Raw genomic sequence first — 25,076 nt, forward strand, 5'->3', positions numbered from 1 at the left:
AAAAAAAAAAAAAAAAAGTCTGACAAACTGTATATCACTACTCTAGACAAGGAAAATGGTGTCATGGAATTGAATATCTTGGTCATGAGAAGAAACCACAGAGCTCATGACTAGAAACAAGTACTGTATTCAAATTTTAATAAGCTACTATCTTGGCTTTTAAAGTTTTTTGTCTTTGTTTTTGTTTTATTTTTTGAGACGGAGTCTTGCTCTGTCGCCCAGGCTGGAGTGCAGTGGCGCAATCTCGGCTCACTGCAACCTCCGCCTCCCAGGATCAAGCGATTCTCCCGCCCCAGCCTCCCCAGTAGCTGGGACTACAGGCACCCGCCACCACGCCTGGCTAATTTTTTGTATTTTTAGTAGAGACGGGGTTTCACTGTGTTAGCCAGGATGGTCTCCATCTCCTGACCTCGTGATATGCCCACCTTGGCCTCCGAAAGTGGTGGGATTACAGGCGTGAGCCACCGTGCCCAGCCAGCTTTTAAAGTTTTAAAAATAATTTGTTCAGACATGGAATATAGTTATGTATATTACTTGTGTGCTGTACACACAGAGGAAATGTATGTTTGTCATGTATGAAGAATGGCTTCAGTGTATCTGTAATTTGTAATTATAATAATAAAACTTAGCTTCTCATCAAGACAGTTGTTTTTGTTTAATGAGCTCAGTCCTCAAGCCTAACATTTGTATTCCCAACAAGTTTGTGAGGAAATTATACTTGTTATACTAAGGAATTTGTTGAAGAAAATCAAATCACTTGCTGGGATACACAACTTTCTACTTCTTGCAGGAGGCATCATGCACAGTCTAAGAGCAGTTTCCCTCACAATGTTTTATTCATCGTCCAGTAGAGTTATACCCGTAGAACTCAATAAACCAAGTTACTTCCTTTCACTCTCATTCATTATTCACCATGACAGAATGCCTGTCCTCTACCAGAGGATCCCTTAGACCAGGTGCCAGGAAAGCCTGCGGGCTTCTTGGAAATCAGATGCAGTTACTAGGACCACACTTTCCTAACAGTGTGTCTTCTCAGTTAATGGAAACCCTGCTGGCTTCAATGAAGTCTTTCCACTTGGAGGGCAGCCCAGTTCTCTTAATTGCTAAAGTTCCTAAATGTGGTGGGGTGTGGTGGCTCAGGCCTGTAAATGCCAGCACTTTGAGAGGCCAAGGCAGGAGGACTGCATGAGCCTAGGAGTTCGAGACCAGCCTGGCAACAGAGTGAAACCGCATCTCTACAAAAAATAAAATTAGCAGGACCTGGTGGTATGTGCCTATAGTCCCAGCTACTCAGGTGGCTGAGGCTAGAAGATTGCTTGATCCCAGGAGCTCAAAGTAACTGAGCTGTGACTGTACCACTGCACTCCAACCTGGGCAACAGAGTAAGACCCTGTCTCAAATATAAAGAAATAGGCCAGGCATGGTGGCTCACGCCTGTAATCCCAGCACTTTGGGAGGCCGAGGCGAGCAGATCACCTGTCGGGAGTTCGAGACCAGCCAGGCCAACATGAAGAAACCCCATCTCTACTAAAAATACAAAATTAGCCAGGCGTGGTGGCGCATGCCTGTAATCCCAGCTACTCAGGAGGCTGAGGCAGGAGAATCGCTTGAACCTGGGAGTTGGAGGTTGCGGTGAGCCAAGATCACATCATTACACTCCAGCCTGGGCAACAAAAGCGAAAATACATATATATGGAAGCAGTAATGAATCGACAGCTGGGGTTTTTCTTGTAAACTATGAGGGCTGATAAAGTGAAGGTCCTATTACACAAACTTGGAGTGAATGTCCCGAGGTTCATTCCTGTTACCAGATGGCCCTAGGCCTAATGGAATGAGATGGATCTTTAAACAAAGACCCTGAGGCCTGCACATGCTTAGTGCCCTTACAGTCCTGTGCAAATACTGAGGGCTGACAGCATGAACTTTGGTACCAGCAGTCTTGGGTGTGAAGCCAGCTTGTGCCACATATTACCAGCAAGTAACTAAATTTCTCTAACCTTTTCCCTTGTGTATAAATAGGGGGATATTTATACCCAACCCAGTTCACATAAAGTAGCTGTGGAAATGCCTACCTCAGTGCCTAGCACATAGTAGGTACACAGTAAATTGTCTTCATTTTTTTTTTTTTTTTTTTGAGATGGCGTTTCACTCTTGTTGCCCAGGCTGGAGTGCAATGGCATGAACTCGGCTCACCGCAACCTCCGCCTCCCAGGTTCAAGTGATTCTCCTGCCTCAGCCTCCCAAGTAGCTGGAATTACAGGCATGCTCTACCACGACCGGCTAATTTTATATTTCTAGTAGAGACAGGGTTTCTTCATGTTGGTCAGGCTAGTCTCGAACACTCAACCTCAGGTGATCTGCCTGCCTCAGCCTCCCAAAGTGCTGGGATTACAGGCATAAGCCACTGCACCCGTCCTCTTTTTTTTTTATTTTTTTTGAGATGGCGTTTCGCTCTTGTTGCCCAGGCTGGAGTGCAATGGTGCAATCTCGACTCACTGCAACCTCTGCCTCCTGAGTTCAAGTGATTCTCCTGCCTCAGCCTCCTGAGTAGCTGGGACTACAGGCATGCACCACCATGCTTGGCTAATTTTCTATTTTTAGTATAGGCGGGGTTTTGCCATGTTGGCCAGGCTGGTCTTAAACTCCTGACCTCAGGTGATCCACCCGCCTCAGCCCCCCAAAGTGCTGGGATTACAGGTGTGAGCCACTGTGCCTGGCCCTTCATTTCTTAATTACCTTATTATTGGGAAGTGCCTTATTAATGTATTGAAGAATGAGAATCTAGTATTAATAGAAGGGAAGAACCAGGAAAGTAAAAAAGGGAAAGGCGGCAAAGGCAGAGAATTCAACAGCTTCTGGCTCTCCGAGGAGCTTGCCTTTATTATTATTGTTTGTTTATTGAGACAGGGTCCACTCTGTCACCCAGACTGAAGTGCTGTGGCAGGATCTCGGCTCACTGCAACCTCTGCCTCCCAGGCTCGAGCAATTCTGCCTCAGCCTCCCGAGTAGCTGGGACTACAGGTGCGCATCATTACCACCCAGCTAATTTTTGTATTTTTAGTAGAGACAGGGTTTCACCATGTTGGCCAGGCTGGTCTGGAACTCCTCACCTCATGATCTGCCTGCCTCAGCCTCCCAAAGTGTTGGGATTACAGGCATGAGCCACTGCGTCTGGCAGTTTTTTAATATTATCAGTAGAGATGTGGTTTTGTCATGTTGGTCAGGCTGGTCTCGAACTTTTGGCCTCAAGTGATCTGCCTGCCTCGGCCTCCCAAACTGCTGGGATTACAGGCATGAACTACCGTGCCTGGTGGGAGCTTGCCTTTAAATGGCTCAGGTACTTGAGCCTGAAGTTGACCTATAAGAGCACTGATGCTCAGAGAGGGTCCTGATTTCTCCTTCTAGGGAGGTTGGATCTCCACACTCGAAACAGAAGTGGGTTCTTTGGCCTTTAGCCTTAACGGCACTCTAATGTTTGTTCTTGGATAGATTCTGCAGCATTTAGATTTTCTTTTCTTTCTCTTTTTTCTTTTTCTTTTTTTTTTTTTGAGACGGAGTCTAGTTCTGTCGCCCAGGCTGGAGTTTAGTGGCATGATCTCAGCTCACTGCAACCTCTACCTCCAGGGTTCAAGCGATTCTCCTGCCTCAGTCTCCCGAGTAGCTGGGATTACAGGTGCCCACCACAACATCAAGTTAATTTTTGCATTTTTGGTAGAGATGGGGTCTCACTGTGTTGGCCAGGCTGGTCCCGAACTCCTGACCTTCTGATCCGCCCACCTCAGCCTCCCAAAGTGCTCGGATTACAGGCATGAGCCACTGCCACTGCACCGGCCTTTTTTACTTTTCTTTTCTTTTTTTTTTTTTTTTTTGAGACAGAGTCTCACTCTGTCACCAGGCTGGAGTGCAGTGGTGCGATCTTGGCTCACTGCAACCTCCACCTCCCTGGTTCAAGCAATTCTCCTGCCTCAGCCTCCTGAGTAGCTGAGATTACAGGCATGCACCACCATGCCCAGCTCATTTTTTGTATTTTTTGTAGAGATGGGGTTTCATCATGTTGGCCAGGCTGGTCTTGAACTCCTGACCTCAGGTGATCCACATGCATCAGCCTCCCAAAGTGCTGGGATTACAGGCGTGAGCCACCATGTCTGTCCTACATACACATTTTTATGGGAAGCTTTCATCAACCACTCAAAAGAGTTCAGTGATTTGAGAAAAGTAAGAAGCACAGATCTACAGACTGGTGCTAAGCACTGATGCCCTGATCTGTATTTTATAGAAATCCTAGATCCACCACCACTGCTGTTCACCCTCTCCCACCCATCCTGACCTAGACCCAGATGAAACAGGCCCTAATGCCAGCCCTTCAGGTCACTTCCTGAATAACCAATGGCTTGGAAAAAAAAAATCTTTAATGGAATCTGTGCTCAAATAATATGTTACAACAAAAATATACAGAATGTACACAATACAAAAATACTTAGAAACAAACATTGCAGTTTGTATTTTGTTTTTTCCACTTACTCAAGTCCTCGGAGGGGCAGTTCACTATTGGGCACTGTTTTTAAGGCAGAGGAGAACCGTGCTTTCCAGCCAGCACGGGGAGCAACATGAATGATGCCAGGAAGGGCTTTCATGGCACCCAGGGAATCTGCATTACGTATTTGCAAATTAAATTGGACGCTGGGGGAAGATCCCGGCTTGGTGAGCAATGGCTCCTCTAATCCTCTGGGCAAGAACGGTGCTCATGGAAATCGAGAGTCCTATTAGCTGGCAAAACAGCCTCATTAGGGAGCTTTTCCTAATTAAAAAACGAATGATGAATGGTGTCATTAAAGTGAAATTTCTCCTTTGAAGGTCTGTTTTCCCTTCCCCAGTTTCTGTGATTCCTCTCCCGTTTAATGAAAGCCAGTGAGTCTATGGCTGCTGTTTGGGGATTCCCCAGCTTTCAGTTTCCGTATCCTGTGGATAAAAGGCCAACCTATCTCCACCAGCCTGAAGATTTATATACCCCCCTCTGGGCCAGCAGCCACCTCGGACAAGGAAGGAGGCAGGGAGGACACAGCCAGCCTTGGCCATGGGGAAGTGCTGCCGAGAGGGTGGTGGGACCTGCTGAGGAGAAAGTCAGATGCCACAAAGGGAATCCCTCGGACCAGACAGCTGCCTCCTGACCTGGGGAGAGGCCTGGGTCAGGTGAAGTGACCCTGTGACCCCACCCTGTGGCCCTGCTTGGAAGTCATGGTTGGGAGAGGTGGTGGAGGTGGGTGTGCTGACAGGGAACAGCTGGGGCTGGTGGTCTAAGGTGTAGATAAGGGTCCTTGGCAGCAGAGGACACACTTAACATGGTGGGAGACACGATTCTGCCTCCACTGTCCTTCTCAGTAACAAGCTTCTCTTGGAGTCCCCGAGGGAGCTGAGTGCTTCTATGAGGGATTTCTAGAGTCTTCTAGTTCAATGCTTTCTCACCCCTGAGAGAGGAAGCCTACTCTCCAGGTCATACCAGACAGACGTGGCACTCTGCTCATTCCACCCACACCACAGAAGCCCCAGGGGCCAGGACAGGAATCTGGATGGGATTCTCCATCCCTCCAGGAAAGGACCTCATCGCTCAGCTTATTGTGGCTGCAGCCCAGGCAGAGGCATCAATGTCCTGGCTCCTTCTGCATCCTCCCCCGGTCTTCCCTGAGCCCAGCTCCACAGCCTCAGAGCCTCCTCCTCTGACGCGCTGACTCTTCCATCTACATCTTTCTATCACTAGGGCAGAGAACGGCAGGCAGGGCACACACAAGACGCCCCAGGCTGACACAACACCGCCAAAGACATGGGCCCACAGTGCCACAGGCTGCAGCCCTCAGCACGGCACTGATGCGGGGGAGCAGGACCTACGTAGCTACATATGAGGCCAGGGCAATCTGTTTAGCATTGGGCCAAGATGGGGTAGGGCTGGGCCTCGCCTGCCAATGAGTGAGTGACCCCATTTACATGTAGTTACCGGGATGGGAAGCCACTGTGGCCTAAGACCCCAAACGCCTGGCTTGACTGACCCTGGACCCCACTACACTCAAGGGCCAGGATGGGCATGAGGCTGGAGAAAGACCATTCCCACACTCCTGCCCCTGTTTCTGGACACGCCCAGCCCCCTGCCTCCTCCCAGGCCTGGCATTCTTTGTTCTTCTGGGCTGTCACTGGTTGTGAATTCCAAGAGCACGATAAAGGCAGTGTCAACTTTTGTCAAAGGTCAACCTCATACCCTCCATTTGGGGCTTGCACCAGCTCCTATTAGGAGGGTCATTCCCTCCATCCTGTTTTCTCACCTGTGAAATGGGGTGGGGTGGATTTGATAACCACCATATTCTCTCCCGCATCCAAGCCTCCGAGGTTACCAGCTGCCCTCCGAGGCTCATCCATGCACCCACAAATTCTCCTGAGGTAAAGTTTTCCAACTAAATTGGAATTCCTCTTCCTGTAGCCTCCTGTCCCCCTAATTCAAATGGACACATGGTCTCAACATTCCTACCCCAGCCTCTCTTGCATCCCCAAAGCTCTTTCTCTCCTAAGGGAGACAGGATGGAACATTTTCGGATATGAGGGCCATCTCAGAGGAAAACAAGAGCTGAACCTGGCAAACCTCAGCATCCAGGGATCCCTGGAGGGCCTGAGCTCTCCCTCCAGCAGGGCCATTCTGCCACCAGTCAGTGATGCTCAGGAGCAGGTGTGGAAGGGACGGGAGATGGAAAGGAAGGTGGTAGGCTTTGTCAAAGCAAGGACACTCAGCAACCACAGCACACCATGGTCTCCCACCTCTCATGGACACTCACATGGGCCCCCTGCATCCGCCGTGCCTTCTCTGCAGGCGCTGACTTGCCTCAATTACCTTTCCCATCACACACACACACACACCACACATATGCACACATACACACACGCAAGAATGTATCAAAACACTGTCTCCATAACCAAAGAGAGGCACAAAGTAGTGTCAGGGCAGCAAAAGGAAAGAAAATAACCCTAAAAGAAGGCTGGGCATGGAGGCTGGGGCACTGGTGTGAGATGCCAACATCCTCGAAGAAAGGGAGGGAGAAGTCTGAAATTGGTCCTGGGTCTGCCTTCTCCAGGGTGGAACTTGGAATGAAGTTTATTCCCCCTGCTTGGGTCCCTCTCACTGGGTACCCCCAGCGCAGAAGGGGGCCTAGAGCCTACAGCGTCCCTGCTCTGCCCAACCCAGGCACAACAGATCATGCCCCAGTGCCCACCAACCAGCCCAAGAAGGCACCCTGGTTTCAGCCAGGTCACAGCTGACGTGTCCAGTAGGCCCTCTTCTTACTGGAGCTCCAGACCCAGCAGGTGTCGAGGAGACACCACATGGCCTGCAATCATCTCTGAGCTAGAGAGGGGCCATGCCTAGCTGCAACAACCCTCAGGCCTTCCCATGTCTCTTAGGGTCTCTGAGGGTAGAGGATGAGGAAGAAGCTGCTGCTCAATCCACAGCAGCGAGGGGGCACCCCTGGCCCCATGGAACAAGCCCAGCCCAGGTGAGGGAGGGCCACTCACACAGCCCACCCCAGACCTTCACCCTGGCCCGATGTCATCAGAGCAGCCTAGAAAAATGACAGCAGCCACATTAACTCCTCCGCCAGGTGCCTTTCAGAAAAGGGTCTCCACTGTCTGTCCAAATCTAAACACAAACATTACAGCAGCCCAGAGTCTTCTGTCCTCGCCTGCCTGGCCTAGCTGAGCTGGTGATGAGAAAAAACCTCACAGGCGCTCCCTGTGGGTGCTGCTTTTCCCTCCCCTCTCCCACCTCGGGCCTCTAGCCCTCAGGGAGGAGGCGGCAGCTTCAGGTCCAGCAGGGTGTAGGCAAAGATGTTCCAGAAGACGGCAAACAGCACGAAGACGGTGTACATGGCCACAAAAATCCACCACAGCGACTGGTCCTGGAGCCTCTGCTCGTAGTTCCTCAGGACCACCACGCCCAGGGTGATGCCCACGGCCACGCCACCCAAGTGCGCCACAAAGCTTGGGTGAGGGCACGGGGGATAGGCCGACGGGTGGAAGCGGAGCCACACAGCCCGCCCAAACTCCATGCTCACTGCAAGGGGAGGAAGCAGAGAGACGTCATAGGAGGGCCCTGAGCAGGGGCTAAGGGCCTTCACTTCATCACCCACTCATGCATTCATTCCCTATTAGGCCAAGCACCATTCTCTGCACTGGGGACACAGTAGTGAAGGAGGCAGGCAAATCTCTGTTCTCTCAGAGCTTATAGGGTCTAGTGATAAACCAGTAAGCAATTACATACATAAGATAATTTCAAGAAGAGAGACACCTATGGGGGGGAAACAAGTGATGTAAAAGCAATGCCTGGTTTTAGGAGGGAAATTCTTTAGCTTGGGGAGTCACGCAAGACCTCTCTAAAGAGGTGACATTTGGCCGGGCGCAGTGGCTCACACCTGTAATCCTAGCACTTTGGGAGACCGAGGCAGGTGGATCACCTGAGGTCAGGAGTTCAAGACCAGCCTGGCCAACATGGTGAAACCCCGTCTCTACTAAAAATACAAAAATTAGCTGGGTGTGGTGGTGGGCTCCCATAATCCCAGCTACTCGGGAGGCTGAGGCAGAACTGCTTGAACCCAGGAGGTGGAGGTTGCAGTGAGCTGAGATTGTACCACTGCACTCCAGCCTGGGCAACAGAGCAAGACTCTGTCTCAAAAACAAACGAGAAAAGAAAACCCAGACCCCAACAAATTGATGAATTGACCCCTTAACAGATTCTTTTTGTTGTTCTTGTTGACACAGGTCTCACTCTAGGCTGGAGTACAGTGGCACCATCACAGCTCACTGCAGCCTCAACCTCCTGGGCTCAGGTGATCCTCCCATCTCAGCCTCCCAAGTAGCTGGGACTACAGGCACCCACCACCACATCTGGGTAATTAAAAAAACCTTTTTTTTTGGCCAGGCGCAGTGGCTCACGCCTGTAATCCCAGCACTTTGAGAGGCCGAGTCAGGCGGATCACAAGGTCAGGAGATCGAGACCATCCTGGCTAACACAGTGAAACCCTGTCTCTACTAAAAATACAAAAAATTAGCTGGGCGTGTGGTGGGCACCTGTAATCCCAGCTGCTTGGGAGGCTGAGGCAGGAGAATGGCATGAACTCAGGAGGCGGAGCTTGCAGTGAGCCGAGATCGCGCCACTGCACTCCAGCCTGGGCAACAGAGCGAGACTCCGTCTCAAAACAAAACAAAACAAAACACCCTTTTTTTGTAGAGATGATGTCTTACTATGTTGCCCAGGCCTGAACTCCTGGGCTCAAGTGAGTCTCCTGCCTCAGCCTCCCACAGTGCTAGGATTACAGGCATGAGCCACCACACCCAGACCCTTAACAGATTCTAAGATGCCTTCATCCTGATCTCCAATCCACACTTCTTATGTGAACTTCCTGGGTCAGCCAGTCAAGTGGGGATGAGTCTCTTGAAAGGACGGGTGCTAGGAAACTGCCATCCCATTATCCACTACCAAAGAACATTGAGGGTAGGTATTCTTATTCCCATTTTACAGATGAGAAAACCAAGGCAAATTAGACATTGAAATAAAGCCCTTTGAGGGGAATTTTGTACCTGTTTAGCTACCAGTTAATCAGCCAGGGCACTTCTCTCCACCCTAACCACTGCAGGGGTACCAGAATCTCCAGGGACCTTCATTTCCCTTGGGGTTGCCCAGCCTTCTGGGCTGAGCCCTGCAACTCCAAGGATGGCCGATAGATGGCAGAAAAGGCGCATCCAGGGACGGACCCTCGGCCCTCCCCTCCCCCACTGCTGCCCTGGGACAGCCTTCCAGCCTTGGCTCCCCAGGTCCAGGGTTTGATAAAGGGAGTTTGAAAGATGATGGTCTCCAACTCCGAAATAGCATTTTAGTTTTTATGATGCTTACAGTTGGACTTTAACAAAAATAAAAAAAAAAAAAAAACAAAAAAAAACAAGACTCATGCTTCTCTTTCCTTCCTCAAAAACAAACTCAGAGCCCAAGCTGATGCAGAAGCTATCCCACACCCACTGCCACCCCACTGCACCCTATGCCCTGACTCAAGAAGTCCTCAGGTTTTAAGGCTGGAAGGTCCTTCCTGGGATGAGAGATCCTCCAGCCCCATCCAGGAAACTGAGATCCAGAGAGACCCACAGAGGCTCAGGGGCAGACCCGATTTCCTGAAAGCCATGGGGTAAGAAGCGAGGAAGCTGGACATGAACTGAAGTGGAGCCCTCCCAGGCCTGACCCTCCGTCCCAGGTTTGCTCGGACTCAGTCTCCCTCTTACCTACACAGCAAGTGGCTGACCCAGAGAAAGCCCAGGTGCTTACTGTCTAGCTTGGCTAACATGTGGGGCATTTGAAATGGCACAGGCTGGCCCTGAATTCTGGCTCTATCATTTCTTAGCTGGGTGATCTTGGCCAAGGAACCTAACTCTCTGATCCTGGAGTTTCTACCTATAAATTAAGCTAAAATAATACCCTTTTAGGCAAGTTTGGAAGACTGGATGAGAAAATGCGTTCACTCCCTCTTCTACCCTCATTGCCTTGCCTTTTTTTTTTTTTTTGAGACAGAGTCTCGGTCTGTCGCCAAGGCTGGAGTACAGTGGTGTGATCTCGGTTCACTGCAACCTCCGCCTCCCAGGTTCAAGGGATTCTCCTGCCTCAGCCTCCTGAGCAGCTGGGATTACAGGTGCACGCCACCACACCCAGCTAATTTTTGTATTTTTAGTAGAGACAGGGTTTCATCACATTGGTCAGGCTGGTCTCGAACTCCTGACCTCAGGTGATCTACTCGCTTCGGCCTCCCAAAGTGCTGGGATTACAAGTGTGAGCCACTGTGCCTGGCCTTTTCTTTTTTTTTTTTTTTTTTTTAAGGCAAGGTCTCACTCTGTCACACAGGCTGAAGTGCAGTGGCATGATCATAGCTCATTGCTGCCTCAAGCTCCTGGGCTAGGACTATAGGCACAAGCCACCATGACTGGCTAATTTTAATTTTAATTTTTTTTTTTTTTTGTAGAGACAGGGTCTTGCTCTGTTGCCCAGGCTGGTCTTAAACTCCTAGGCTCAAAAGATCTTCCTGCCTCAGTCTAAGTAGCTAGGACTACAGGTGCAAGCCACCATGCCAGGCTAATTTTTTTGTATTGTTTTTGTAGAGACAGGGTCTTGCTATATTGCCAAGGCTGGTCTTGAACTCCTGGGCTCAAGCGATCCTCCCACCTTGGCCTCCCAAAGTGCTGGGATTTCAGGTGTTAGCTACACTGCCCAGCCCCTTCCTCCATTGCTTCTGTTCAGACTCATTTCTTTCTATCTCAGAAAGAGCCCTTTGGCCTCTGGTCTTATCCCCCTTGTCCCCACAATCTGTTCTCCACACTGCAGCCTGACTGGTTTTCTAAAACTCTGATTATCCATCAATAACTCTCTTGTTGAAAGCCCTCCAGTGGGATCCCAGGGAATGCAAGGTGAAATACATTTTCTTTTCTTAGCATTTAAAGCCCTTAATGGTCTGACTCCTACTATTTCACTAACTTTATCGCTGATCAAAATCACACACAGTCCCAAAACTAATTCTTTGATTTTACTAACCAACTCGCTGGCCATGACCCTTCACCCATCTATGTATTAGTTCAGGCTGCAGCTTTGCCTGAAATGTCCTCTTGCACCGTGTTTACTTGGTGGACACCTGCTTGCCGCTAACACTCAGAATGACTTCTGCAGGTAGAACTGAGCTCTCCCAACTAGGGCCCTGAAGATATCTTGTTCCTAGGGGGTTCTTGGACTAGTCACAGTTTGTGAACCTGCTAAAATCGCAGCTTTTGATATAAGTGTGTATGCACATGAGTGCACATATATGTATTTTTCTGGTGACAGGGCCTAGGACTTTCAACAGGGGATCTCAAAGGATCAGTTTCATGATCAAAATGTTAGGAAGTTATTTGTCTTGATCTGGGTGCTGGTCCTTAAGCACTTTTCTGTTTGCATATTATATGTCAATAAAAAGATGGAAAAAATAGGCTGGGGGCAGGTGTGGTGGCTCACGCCTGTAATCCCAGCACTTTGGGAGGCCAAGGTGGGCAGATCACCTGAGGTCAGGAGTTTGAGACCAGCCTGGCCAACATGGTGAAACCCCTTTTTTACAAAAAATACAAAAAAGTAGCTGGGCATAGTGGCACATGCCTGCAATCCCAGCTACTTGGGGGGCTGAGACAAGAGAATCGCTTGAACCTGGGAGGTGGAGGTTGCGGTGAGCTGAGATCATGTCACTGCACTCTAGCCTGGGTGACAGAGGGAGGCTCTGTCTCAAAAAAAAAAAAAAGCCTGGGCATGGTGACTCACACTTGTAATCCCGGCAACCTGAGAGGCCAAGGCGGGAGGATTGCTTGAGCCCAAGAGTTCAACACCAGCCTGGGCAACATGGTAAGACCCCCATCTCTGCAAAAATTTTAAATAGCCAGGCATGGTACCACACATGTGTAGTCCCAGCTATTTGGGAGGCTGAAGAGGGAGGATCATTGGAGCCCAGGCAGGAGTCTGATGCTGCAGTGAGATATGACTGTGCCACTGCACTACTGCCTGGATGACAGAGGGAGACATCCTGTCTCAAACAAAAATGAAAATATAATTTTTAAAAATAGGTAAATAAATAAAAGATGAATGGTTACGAAGCAGCACAGCAGGACAGACAGCTCTCACAATAGCCCTACTCTTTCACACATCATTGACATGTCCCACTTTTTTTTTCTTGACCACAAGCCCGTGAAGGGCAGGGACTGTGCCATCTTTGAACCCCACGGCCTGGAGCCAGGCTTTCGTCCCCCAGCTGTCCCATCAGTACTTACTACAGATAAGGGCCACAGCCATCCGCAGCAGCTTGAACTGGCACTTCATTCCTGACCAGTTCTAGGGAAAAAGGAGAGAGTTCAGTCAGTTCCAGATTAGACCACTCTTCTGCCAGTGTGTCTTGCTTAAGAAAACCTGACATTAAAATAAGGATCTCCATGAAGTACTGAAAGAGAGGGCTGTGGCTTAGTAGCAGAACACACCACATGGCTTTGAGATTTTAGGCAACAGCAAGTTTACTCCTGTCATAAAAGCTCTTGAGCTAGACTAACAGAGGAAGGGACTCCAGATCTAGGAAGAGGAGAGGCCCTGTCTCCTCAACATGGACAGAGAACATCTCAGAGCTGCATTCATTGCTGGGCTCCATGGTTGCAAAAGATGCAGGACAGCCAACCAAGCAAAGCCAAAGCAGAACCACCAGGATGATAAAAGAGCTCAAAATCCTGCAGATGAGGAATGAATGGGGAAGCCAGGATCTTTTAGCTCAAAGAAGAGGAGACTCAGGGATCAAGTTCATTGTTGTCAAATATCAAATGAGTCAACACAAGGAAAGGGCACATTCGATTCAGTGTAACCTGCAAGTAGAAGATGCAATGGATGAAAACTTCAGAGAGAGACTTTAGCTCAGAGTAAGTTTCCATTTCTAGTAAGCAGAGCTCTCCAGAGATAGAATGGTCCATTTTGCAGGGGTCATGAGTTTCCCACCATCAGGGATTTCTTTGAGACGGAGTCTGGCTCTGTCACCCAGGCAGAGTGCGGTGGCCGGATCTCAGCTCACTGCAAGCTCCGCCTCCCAGGTTCCCGCCATTCTCCTGCCTCCGCCTCCCAAGTAGCTGGGACTACAGGCGCCCACCTCGTCGCCCGGCTAGTTTTTTGCATTCTTTAGTAGAGACGGGGTTTCACCGTATTAGCCAGGGTGGTCTCGATCTCCTGATCTTGTGATCCGCCCATCTCGGCCTCCCAAAGTGCTAGGATTACAGGCTTGAGCCACCGCACCCGGCCCATCAGGGATTTCATGTCACTCGGAAAGGATGCTCCAGAGGTGAATCAGGTGCTGGAGAGGGGGTGGCCTAGGTGACCTTCAAACAACTCCCTCTCTCCCCTGAGAATCTCGGAAAACTCGGAACCTCCAAAGCAGATAAACAGTACAATTATTCACTTTACAAAAGGACTTTTCACTTTACAAAAGACTTCACCACAGGGTTCCTTTGAGAGGCACTCCTGCAGTGCATTCAAAGCACTATTCCATTTATACAGAGGTGCACGTGCACAGAAATAAGCCCGGAATCTTCCTGGAACACATAAGCCCCAGGGAAGGAGGGCACAACCAGGAGACTTTGGTTCCCTCCCACCACCCAATCTGCCTTTGCTGTCTGGCCCAGGCCCAGCTCGGGGGTATGTCTGGCACTTCCGTGAGGTTGCAGGAACATCCGTGTAACTTTACAGAGGCCCTGAACACTGGCACGGACAACAACATCTATGAAAGCTTCAGTCAAGCAAGGAGGACACAGAGCAGATGCCAAAGAGGGGGAAATCCTCACAGCCTTCAGTTCTCACTCACCTCCTCCCTTCTCCCCATCCTTCCTCACTGACCAGCAACCCCTTCTTCACAGAAAGTGAAGTGTGGGCCACCCGCGGTCCCGCTTTAGGTGGAAAGCCTATCTTCGCTTGCCGACATGTTCCATGCTAGGAAGCAGATGGCAGGATATCGTTGTCATCTGCTGGTGTCTGCCCACAGAGGAGCCTTGCCAGGAGACAAGGAACAAAACAGGAGTCGGTGCCCTCCCCTGGATGTAGCGACCCAATCTGAGCTGGCTCAGTTAGTGGATGGTGGGTACTGCAGCCTCCCTCCAAGCTGAAACCTTAGGATGGGAGGAAACTTGGGAATCATCTAATGGGACATCTCTTCCCAAAGGCGAACACCCACTGCCAAGTAGCCAACTAGATGGCCCTCCAGCCCACGTGACGGGGTGCTCCCTGCCTCCTTGGGAGCCCTGGGAAGGGCTCTCACCCCTAACAGTTCTTCCTGCTATTGTTTGCCAGGCTTTCCTTCCCTATAATGTCCCCTCCATGGGTTTCAATTCTCCCTTAAAAGTGATACCCGACTGGGCGCGGTGGCTCATGCCTGTAATCCCAGCACTTTGGGAGGCCGAGGCAGGTGGATCACTTGAGCCAGACTCCGTCTCAAAAAAAATAAAAATAAAAATAAGTGATACCCATGTACATAGCAGCATTATTCACCATAGGCAAGATGTGGAAGCCACCCCAGTGTCCATAGATTGATGGATGGATAAATGAAATATACATACATATGTCTATATATTTGGTTTCTTTCCACCTCCTCCCTTCCCCCACTCTTCCTCGCTGACCGGCAACCCCTTCTTCACAGAGGGTGAGGTGAGCTACCTGCCTTCCCTTTTTAGGTAGAAAGTCTAATCTTCACTTGTTGACATGTTCCAAGCTAAGAAGCAGATGGCAGGATAACGTTGTCACCTGCTGATATATACATACAATGGAACACAATCCAGCCTTAAAAAGGCGGCGGCTCACTCCCAGCACTTTGAGAGGCCGAGACAGACAGATTACGAGGTCAGGAGATCGAGACCATCCTGACTAACACGGTGAAACCCCGTCTCTACTAAAAATACAAAAAATTAGCTGGGCGTGGTGGCAGGCGCCTGTAGTCCCAGCTGCTTAGGAGTCTGAGACAGGAGAATGGCGTGAACCTGGGAGGCGGAGCTTGCAGTAAGCCAAGATCGCACCACTGCATTCCAGCCTGGGATGACAGAGCTAGACTCCATCTCAAAAAAAAAAAAAAGGCGGGGGGCGGGGGGAGGGAATTCTGACTCATGTTACAGCACAAATAAACCTGGAGGACCTTATGCTAAGTGAAATAAGGCAGTCACAGAAAGCTAAATACTGTATGATTCCACCTAGATGAAGTATAGAGTAATTAAATTCATGGAGACAGAAAGTAGAATGGTGGTTTCCAGGGGCTGGAGGGAGGAGGGGGTGGGGAGTCATTGTTTAGTGGATACAGAGTTTCAGTTTTGCAAGATGAAGAGTTCTGGAGACAGATGGCGATGATTGTACAACAATGTGAATGTATGAATGTACTTAATGCCACTGAACTGTACATTTAAAATGTAACTGTATACTTTAAGATGGTGCATTTTATGGTATGTACATTTATCACAATTAAAAGCAAAAGTACAGAAGACTTTTTCTTTTTAAGAGACAGGACTTCACTCTGTCAGCCAGGCTGGAATACAGCAATGCAACCATAGCTCACTGGAGCCTCAAACTCCTGGGCTCAAGTAATCCTCCCGCCCCAGCTTCCCAGGTAGCCAGGATTATGGGCATGTGCCACCACATCTAGCTAAATTTTTTATTTTTTGTAGATATGGAACTTCACTATGTTGTCAGGTTGGTCTCGAACTCCTGGCCTCAAGTGGTCCTCCAGCCTCGGTCTCTCAAAGTGCTGGGATTATAGGCCAGGTGCTCACGCCTGTAATCCCAGCACTTTGGGAGGCCAAGGCAGGAGGACTGCTTGAGCCTGAGAGTTTGAGACCAGCATGGGCAACATGGCGAAACCCTGCCTGTATAAAAAATTAGCTGGGTGCTCTTTTACCAAGGACCCGCCAACATGGGCCGCATTCGCACCAAAACCGTGAAGAAGGCGGCCCGGGTCATCATAGAGAAGTACTACACGCGCCTGGGCAACGACTTCTGCACGAACAATCGCATGTGTGAGGAGATCGCCATTATCCCCAGCAAGAAGCTCCGCAACAAGATAGCAGGCTATGTCATGCATCTGATGAAGCGGATTCAGAGAGGCCCTGTAAGAGGTATCTCCATCAAGCTGCAGGAGGAGGAGAGAGAAAGGAGAGACAATTACGTTCCTGAGGTCTCAGCCCTGGATCAGGAGATAATTGAAGTAGATCCTGACACGAAGGAAATGCTGAAGCTTTTGGACTTCGGCAGTCTGTCCAACCTGCAGGTCACGCAGCCTACAGTTGGGATGAATTTCAAAACACCTCGGGGACCTGTTTGAATTTTTTCTGCAGTGCTATATTATTTTCAATAAATCTGGGACAACAATAAGTACAACAAAAATTAGCTGGGCATGGTGGTGTGCACCTGTAGTGCCAGCTACTCAGGAGGCTGAGGTGGGATGATTGCTTGAGCCCAGGAGGTGGAGGTCGCAGTGAGCTGAAATTGCACCAGCGCACTCCAGCCTGGGCAACAGAGCGAAACCCTTTCTCAAAAACAACAGGCCGGGTGTCGTGGCTCAGGCCTGTAATTCCAGCACTTTGGGAGGCTGAGGGAGGTAGATCACTTGAGGTCAGGAGCTCAAGACCAGCCTGGCAAACATAGTGAAACCCCATCTCTACTAAACATACAAAAAAATTAGCTGGGTGTGGTGGTACATGCCTGTAACCCCAGTTACTCTGGAGGCACAAGAATTGCTTGAACCTGGGAGGTGGAGGCTGCAGTGAGCTGAGACTGCGCCACTGCACTCCAGCCTGGGTGAAGGGTGAGATTCCGTCTCAAAACAACAAAACACAAAGCGCTGGGATTACAGGCATGAGCCATTGTGCTCGGCCCCCTCTGAGTAAATATCTTATTCTTTTTCTGTTTTTTTCTTTTGAGACAGGGTCTCACTCTATTGCCCAGGCTGGAGTGAAGTGGCATGATCACGGCTCACTGCAGCCTTGACCTTCTGGGCTTAAGTGATCCTCCCACTTCAGCCTCCCAACTAGCTGGGACTATAAGCACACTCTACCATACCCGGCTAATTTTTAAATTTTTTTGTAGAGATGGGGTCTCCCTATGTTGCCCAGGCTGGTCCAGAACTCCTGGGCTCAAACAATTCACCTGCCTCAGCCTCCCAAAGTGCTGGGATTGTAGGCGTGAGCCACTGAGCCTGGCCTGAGTGAATATCTTCTCTGAAGTCAGTGTCTTTTTCACTGTGTCCTGAGTGATAATATCAGGCAAAGTAAGTTAGAACATGTGGATGGCTCTCTCCTTTATCTGAGGTCTCCTGCCTCCATGCCCCTCCTGGGTCCTATCTGGGATAATGTTAAACGCACCATCCTTATTCTTGGGCTGGTTGGTCATCGGTGGGGTGGCTCAGAATTCTTTTTCTCTATTGTTTTCATTTGTGAATTTGAGGTAACAACAGCACCTTATCTCAGCTACCCACCTCATTGGGTGGTTGTGAGAATGAAATGAATTAATATATGTAAAGTACTAAGACCACTCCCTGGCACACAGTAGGCATCATCTAAATGTGTGGCAGTATCTTGACCTGAGACAAAGACAGGGAGTTTGCCCTGCAGAGTGGCTTGAAAAATTCTGAATCTGAATGACTCCAGTTTTGCCACAGCACCTCCCAGGCACGCTTTATGGGTTTACAACATCTGCCTGGCCCCTGAAAGCCCTGGAGCTTGCCAAACTGATCCAGTCCATCCCTCTGCCGCACACTTTAGGGAAGAAGAAACTGAGGATTCAGGTGGGCTGGTTCAAGGTCACAGTGAGTGAATGGCAAGCTGACTGGTCTCCTGGTCCAGGGCTCTGTCCACCTACACTTCAGAGGTCACATTCCATGTGCCTGTGCCGTCTGTCCCAGCTGACCACAAACAGAGTGAAGGAACGCCAGTAAATATGATCTGCCTCCCAGCAGCCGAGGGGTTAAACTAGAGAGTCCCTGCTTCCGACCAGCTGCCTTACTTTCCCAATCCAATATTCCCGCCAATAAAATCAGCACTGAAACAACAGGAGAGAAGAAAAAAAATCTCATACACAGCCAGCACTGCTGTGGCTATAAATGCCGAAAAGCCCGCAGATCCTTGGGGAATACAAACCTTTTGCAGGCCCTTTAATTTCATTCTCTCCTAGAGCCTCAAAGAGTGAGACAGTAACTCACCTACAGCGAACAAGTTGGTAACTAGTCCCCTCAGCATCTTGCTTACCCAACCAGTTAAGAGTGCAGAGGCTGAAAGCCAGGCAGGGAGCTTCCATTCCAATACAGCTTTCTATATCTATCCCTGGTAGAAACGGTTTCTTGTGAAATGACTTCAAGAAAACCCAACACAGGGAATGTGAAAGCATGACACAGATAAATTAGGCAGTGATTCTTTGTCCTACAAAAGGATTTTTCCTTAATAAAGTAAACCTTTTTTTTTTTTTTTTTTTTTTTTNTCACTGCAAGCTCTGCCTCCCAGGTTCACGCCATTCTCCTGCCTCAGCCTCCTGAGTAGCTGGGACCACAGGTGCCCACCACCACGCCCAGCTAATTTTTTGTATTTTTTTTTAGACGGAGTCTCACTCTGTCGCCCAGGCTGGAGTGCAGCGGCGCAATCTTGGCTCACTGCAACCTCCGCCACCCAAGTTCAAGCGATTCTTCAGCCTCAGCCTCCCGAATAGCTGGGACTACAGGCGCCTGCCACCACGCCCAGCTAATTTTTGTATTTTTAGTTGAGATGGGTTTCACCATATTGGCCAGGCTGGTCTCAAACTCCTGATCTTGTGATCCGCCTGCCTCAGCCTCCCAAAGTGCTGGTATTACAGGCGTGAGCCACTGCACCCAAACAATTTTTTTTGTATTTTTTAGTAGATATGGGGTTTCACCATATTAGCCAGGATGGTCTTGAACTCCTAACCTCGTGATCTGCCCGCCTCGGCCTCCCAAAGTGCTGGGATTATAAGCATGAGCCACTGTGCCGGGCCAATAAAGTAAACCTTACAACAAATCTTTAGTGTCTTTTAGGCAACCATCTTCCCTTGTGCTTTGACAATATGGTTCAGTTTGTGAAAATTCAGATCTCAAATATTTTGGGAAAACATCAATCATACAGAGCAAAGTGTAAGTAAATATCTTGTAGATTAAAAAATGGAATTCTGGCCAGCAGGAGACAATTAATAAAGTATTCAATTAGGTGTGTCTGTATCTTTCTTTCTTTCTTTCTTTTTTTTTTTTTGAGACGGAGTCTCGGTCTGTGCCTGGGCTGGAGTGCAGTGGCCGGATCTCAGCTCACTGCAAGCTCCGCCTCCCGGGTTCACGCCATTCTCTTGCCTCAGCCTCCCGAGTAGCTTGTGGACTATCAGGCGTCTGCCACCTCGCCCGGCTAGTTTTTTGTATTTTTTAGTAAGGACAGGGTTTCACAGTGTTAGCCAGGATGGTCCTCGATCTCCTGACCTCGTGATCTGCCGTCTCGGCCTCCCAAAGTGCTGGGATTACAGGCTTGAGCCACCGCTGCCGGCCCCGTATCTTTCTAGTGTTTAAAATAAGAAGTCTTGCCGGGCGCGGTGGCTCAAGCCTGTAATCCTAGCACTTTGGGAAGGTCAAGACGGGCGGATCAAACGAGGTCAGGAGATCAAGACCATCCCGGCTAACACAGTAAAACCACCCCTCTCTACTAAAAAAATAAAAAATCTAGCCTGGGCGAGGTGCCAGGCCCTGGTAGTACCCAGCCTACCTAGGGGAGGCTGAGGCAGAAGAATGGCGTAAACCCGGAGACGGAGCTTTGCAGTGAGCTGAGTCCGGCCACTGCATCCAGTGGGCGACAGAGCAAGACTCCGTCTCAAAAAAAAAAAAAAAAAAAAGAAGTCCGTGGCTCAACGCTTGTAATCCCAGCATTGTCAGAGCAGGTGGATCCGCTTGAGTTCAGGAAGTTTACGATTCAGCCTGGCAATACATGGTGAAACTGTCTCCACCAAAAAAATTTTTTAAAAAAATTAAGCTAGGCGGCGGGCGCGGTGGCTCAAGCCTGTAATCCCAGCCACTTTGGAGGTCCGAGACGGGCGGATCACGAGGTCAGGAGATCGAGACCAAAATCCTGGCTAACCACGGTGAAACCCTGTCCTCTACTAAAAAATACAAAAAACTACTAGCCAGGCCGAGTGGCGGGCGCCTGTAGTCCCAGCTACTCGGGAGGCTGAGGCATGGAGAAGGCGTAAACCCGGGAGCGGAGCCCTTGCAGTGAGCTGAGAGCCGGACACTGGCATCTCCAGCCCTGGGCAACAGAGCGAGACCCGTCTCAAAAAAAAAAAATTAGCTAGGCATGGTGGCACGAACCCGTGGTCCCAGGTACTTGGGGGGCTGAGGCAGGAGGATCGCTTGAACCCAGGAGGTGGTGGTTGCAGTGAGCTGAGATCGTGCCACTGTACTCCAGCCTGGGCGACAGAGCGAAATCCTGTCTCAAAAAAAAAAAAGAAGTCTTGATTATAGGGCTTTTCACATTCCAGATCTTTTGTTGAAATATTTCGTCCATTTTCTCATCTCCCAACCAACTGTTTTGTGAAGATGGGATTACGGATGAGACAACTGAGGCTCCAAGAAGTTGAGTAATAGACTCATAGCTATTAAAGATGGTGACACTGGTACTCAAATGTGGATTTTCTCTCAAATCCATGCTTTTTCTTTTAGTTCTGATAAGGTACTTTACTGTGTATAACACACACACACACTTCAAATCTTCATTTTGAAGCTAAAAACAATAGTATATCTATTAGGTAGAACCATATGAAATTGCCACTGTTCAAATGCTGATGGCCCATAGAAAGGTCAAATTTTTTTTTTTTTTTTTTTTTTTTTGAGACAGGGTCTCCCTCTGTTGCACAGGCTGGAGTGCAGTGGTGTGATCTAGGCTCACTGCAACCTCTGCCTCCTGGGTTCAAGTGATTCTACTGCCTCAGCATCCTAAGTAGCAGGGATTACAGGCGTGTGCCACCATGCCCAGCTAATTTTGGTGTTTTTAGTAGAGACAGGGTTTCACCATATTGGTCAGGCTGGTCTCGAACTCCTGACCTTGTGATCCATCCACCTTGGCCTCCCAAAGTGCTGGGATTACAGGCGTGTGCCACCGCACCCAGCCAGAAGGGGCAATTTCATACGGGTCGACCCAACACATCTCTGAACTGCTTGGCACTGAACTAGTTAGAGTAAAGGTAGCCTCTCGACAAAGAGAAATCAACCTTGTTAATGAGACGATGAGTTTTCTTTCATTGTCAATAAACACCACATAACTCTTTCTTTCTTTCGAGACAAGGTTTCACTCTGTTGCCCTGGCTGGAATGCAGAGACGCAATCTCAGCTTACGGCCCTCTGCCTCTCCGGCTCAGGTGATCTCAGCTAGCCTCCAGAGTAGCTGGAACCACAGGTGCATGACACCACACCAGGATGACTTTTTGTAGTTTTGGTAGAGATGGGTAGAGATGTTGCCCAGGCTGGTCTTGAACTCCTGGGCTCAAGCGATCTGCCAAAGTGTTGAGATTATAGGTGTGAGCCAGCGCGCCTAGCCCACAACTTCCTAGAGAAGGGCTCCCCATGTGTCATGCTTTGGGGACTGCACAGCTCCCAGTTGGCTAGGGAAAGCCATTTGCTTCTGGAAGGCATTGGGCTCTCATATGGGGCTGCCGGTCTCCACAGCCGCAGGCCATGGGCTACTTGCCAGACAGAAGCGTCAACTGGAACAAAACTGCTCTCACACCTCTCTCGACCCCCATGCCCTACTCCATGGTCCATGGGTGGTCTGACTTCACCATGGGAACTTCTGGGCCATCAGGGCTGTTTCCCATGAGGTGGGGAAGAGGGTGGGAACAGGGCATCGTTATGAACTCCAGCACGTGTCTTCCTCCCTGTGTTCTCTTTCAGTTGAGCTTGTTCATCACCCCTACACACATACAAGTCTTGGGCGGAATGGGAGGGAGGAGGTTAGCATTTCCTTCCCCTACTGAAAGGAATTGGGGCAGGGGGAGGGGGGAGTGGAGGAGGCAGAATTCAGAGGAAAAGCTGTGTCTGGGGAAAGATGTGGCACTGATACAGAATGACCCATTTAAAAGGGCCATGGGAGGCAGCCCATGCACTCGGGTTTTCAACAAACTGAGCTGTGTGCATGTGCAAACACACCTGCACACACACACTGAGAGGCTCACTGTTCCACGTTTCCCAACACCCGCAGCCTCTCTCTGAGCACTTACCTGAAGGTGCCAAAATTCAGGCCAGTAGCAAGTGTAGGCAGGTACTCAGTGTCTCTCTCTCCCCCTCTCTTCCTTTCTTTTCCCCTCCCTCTTGTGCTCTCTCTTCTCTTGCTCAATGTACAATGGGCATTTTGATGAGAACAAAAGGGACAGGGTTGGGAGCAGGGTGGGTGACAGTGAGATTGATAAGGAGGAAAAACATGGGATAATTCAGGAACTCCAAGCCCTGTGCACTGCGATCACTGAGCATTCAAACATCTGCCACGTGGGCGAAGACACTGATGGAGGAGTGGGTGAGAACAGGAGGACCCCAAAGAAAAGCTATGCCTTTTCTGGACATTCTTCCTTTCTTCCTTCATTCACTAAAATGTAGCGGGCACCATCTACCATGCTCCCAGCTGTAAGCCAGGTACTGGGGAAACAGACAAGTAAGACCTGGAGGCTCCCAGGCCAGCAGAGGGATTGGGCAGGGTTAGCCACTGACTCCTCCATCAGCCTTCAGACTTCAGACTGCCTCCAAAAAAAGGATTTTGATATCCTCTAAGACTATCAGATCCCAATTTCTGGCCTTCAAGGCTTTGTCTAGTCTGAGCCCATCCTGGCCTCTTCTGTCAGGAGAAGGAAATTAATTTTACATTTATATAGGTGGTTATTTGAACTTTATCTCATTTACTGTATATCATTCCATTTCTTTTCTTTTCTTTTTTTTTTTTAATTGAGACAGGGTCTCACTCTGTTGCCCAGGCTGGTGTGCAGTGGTGCAATCTCTGCTCACTGTAACCTCCACTTCCCAGGCTCAACCGATTCTCCAGCCACAGCCTCTGGAATAGCTGGAACTATAGGCATGCACCACTGCACCTGGCTAATTTTTGTATTTTTTATAGAGATGGAGTTTCACCATGTTGCCTGGGCTGGTCTTGACTCCTGAGCTCAATGCAATCTGCCCACCTCAGCCTCTCAAACTGCTGGGATTACATTCCTGAGCCACTGTGCCCAGCTCCCATTCCATTTCACAGATGTAGAAAGTGAGATGCAAAGTCGTTAAGTAATTTGCCCAGAGTGTAGCAGGGATTTAGACCTAGGCTGACTGGCTCCACAGCCCATGTCCTTCACTATCACACTGTACTACCTTCCAGGAAAAGGCAGAGGATGAGAAATGGAGTGCTGCCCTCCTCCCATGACAGGCTGGGATAGGGGAACAACTCTTTTTTTTTTTTTGAGACGGAGTCTCGCTCTGTCGCCAGGCTGGAGTGCAGTGGTGTGATCTCGGCTCACTGCAACCTCCGCCTCCCGGGTTCAAACAATTCTCTTGCCTCGGCCTCCCAAGTAACTGGGACTACAGGAGCATGCCACCATGCCAAGCTAATTTTTGTATTTTTTTAGTAGAGACGGGGTTTCACCACGTTGGCCAGGATGGTCTCCGTCTCTTGACCTTGTGATCCACCTGCCTCGGCCGTCCAAAATGCTGGGATTATAGGCATGAGCCACCGTGCCTGGCCAGGAAACAACTCTTGAATGGTTGTCAGGAGATATGGGTTCAAGCCCTCATTTTGCCACAAACTTAACTGTGACTTTGGACAAGTCACTTAACCTTTTGAATTTTGATGAGATAATCTCTAAGGCCCTTTTAACAATCTATGATAAATAAGCAATTCCAACGGCCATATATGCTAGTGGCCAAATGTTAACTCTTTAACGTCAGTGAATGGGAAAGAGGCAGAAGAAGGAGATGGGCATGGTCCTAGGCCAAGCCATGACTGGAGAAAACAGGAATCACATTCAGAAGGCACCCATTTGAAATGGGCCTGCAGAGGCTGAGGAGCGTGTGAGAACTCTGCTCCAGGTCAGGTCTGCCTGGTTGTTGGTGAGCCAGCTCCAGTGGATTAATACTCAGGCCCAGTGATGGCAGAGGACAGGGCCAGAAAGATTCGCTGAGAATGGGAGGTGCTCACCATGACGATGTTGGCCAGATGGGCAGAGACGAGAGCATACACCCCTCCGGAAGAGCCCACGACTGGAGCGGTCATGTCAGCCACAGACACCGCCAAGGACCCTAGTACAGAAAGACAACGAGAATTCTCAGGAATGAGGGACTCGGCTCACCCAACCCAGCCCCAGGCCTTGGATTCTGCAGGCTCCATGCTAAGACTCCAGAGCAAGAGGCTCCACCTCTTCCTCCATGTCGCCTGGGAGATTCCCCGCCCCCGCCCCCTTCCCTCCCTCCCTCCTTTCCTTTCTT

The 25,076-nt window shown here is 49.6% G+C and overlaps 1 protein-coding gene across 2 annotated transcripts in view; it reads right to left on the reverse strand.

The window, feature by feature from the left end:
- Positions 1–4,389: 4,389 nt before the first annotated feature.
- Positions 4,390–25,076, reverse strand: part of RHBDL3 (rhomboid like 3) — a 63,224-nt gene continuing 42,537 nt past the window's right edge. For both annotated transcript variants that reach the window (XM_017890879.1, XM_017890878.1), the window contains 3 exons: positions 24,790–24,890; positions 12,853–12,913; positions 4,390–8,086 (listed from right to left, as the gene is read on the reverse strand). In XM_017890879.1, coding sequence (XP_017746368.1) covers positions 7,815–8,086; positions 12,853–12,913; positions 24,790–24,890 — 434 coding nt within the window. In that variant the 3' untranslated portion in view covers positions 4,390–7,814. The remainder of the gene's footprint in view (positions 8,087–12,852; positions 12,914–24,789; positions 24,891–25,076) is intronic.

Source organism: Rhinopithecus bieti, unplaced genomic scaffold (assembly GCF_001698545.2).
Source record: "Rhinopithecus bieti isolate Rb0 unplaced genomic scaffold, ASM169854v2 scaffold_19652, whole genome shotgun sequence".
In the NCBI taxonomy this organism is placed as follows: Eukaryota; Metazoa; Chordata; class Mammalia; order Primates; family Cercopithecidae; genus Rhinopithecus; species Rhinopithecus bieti.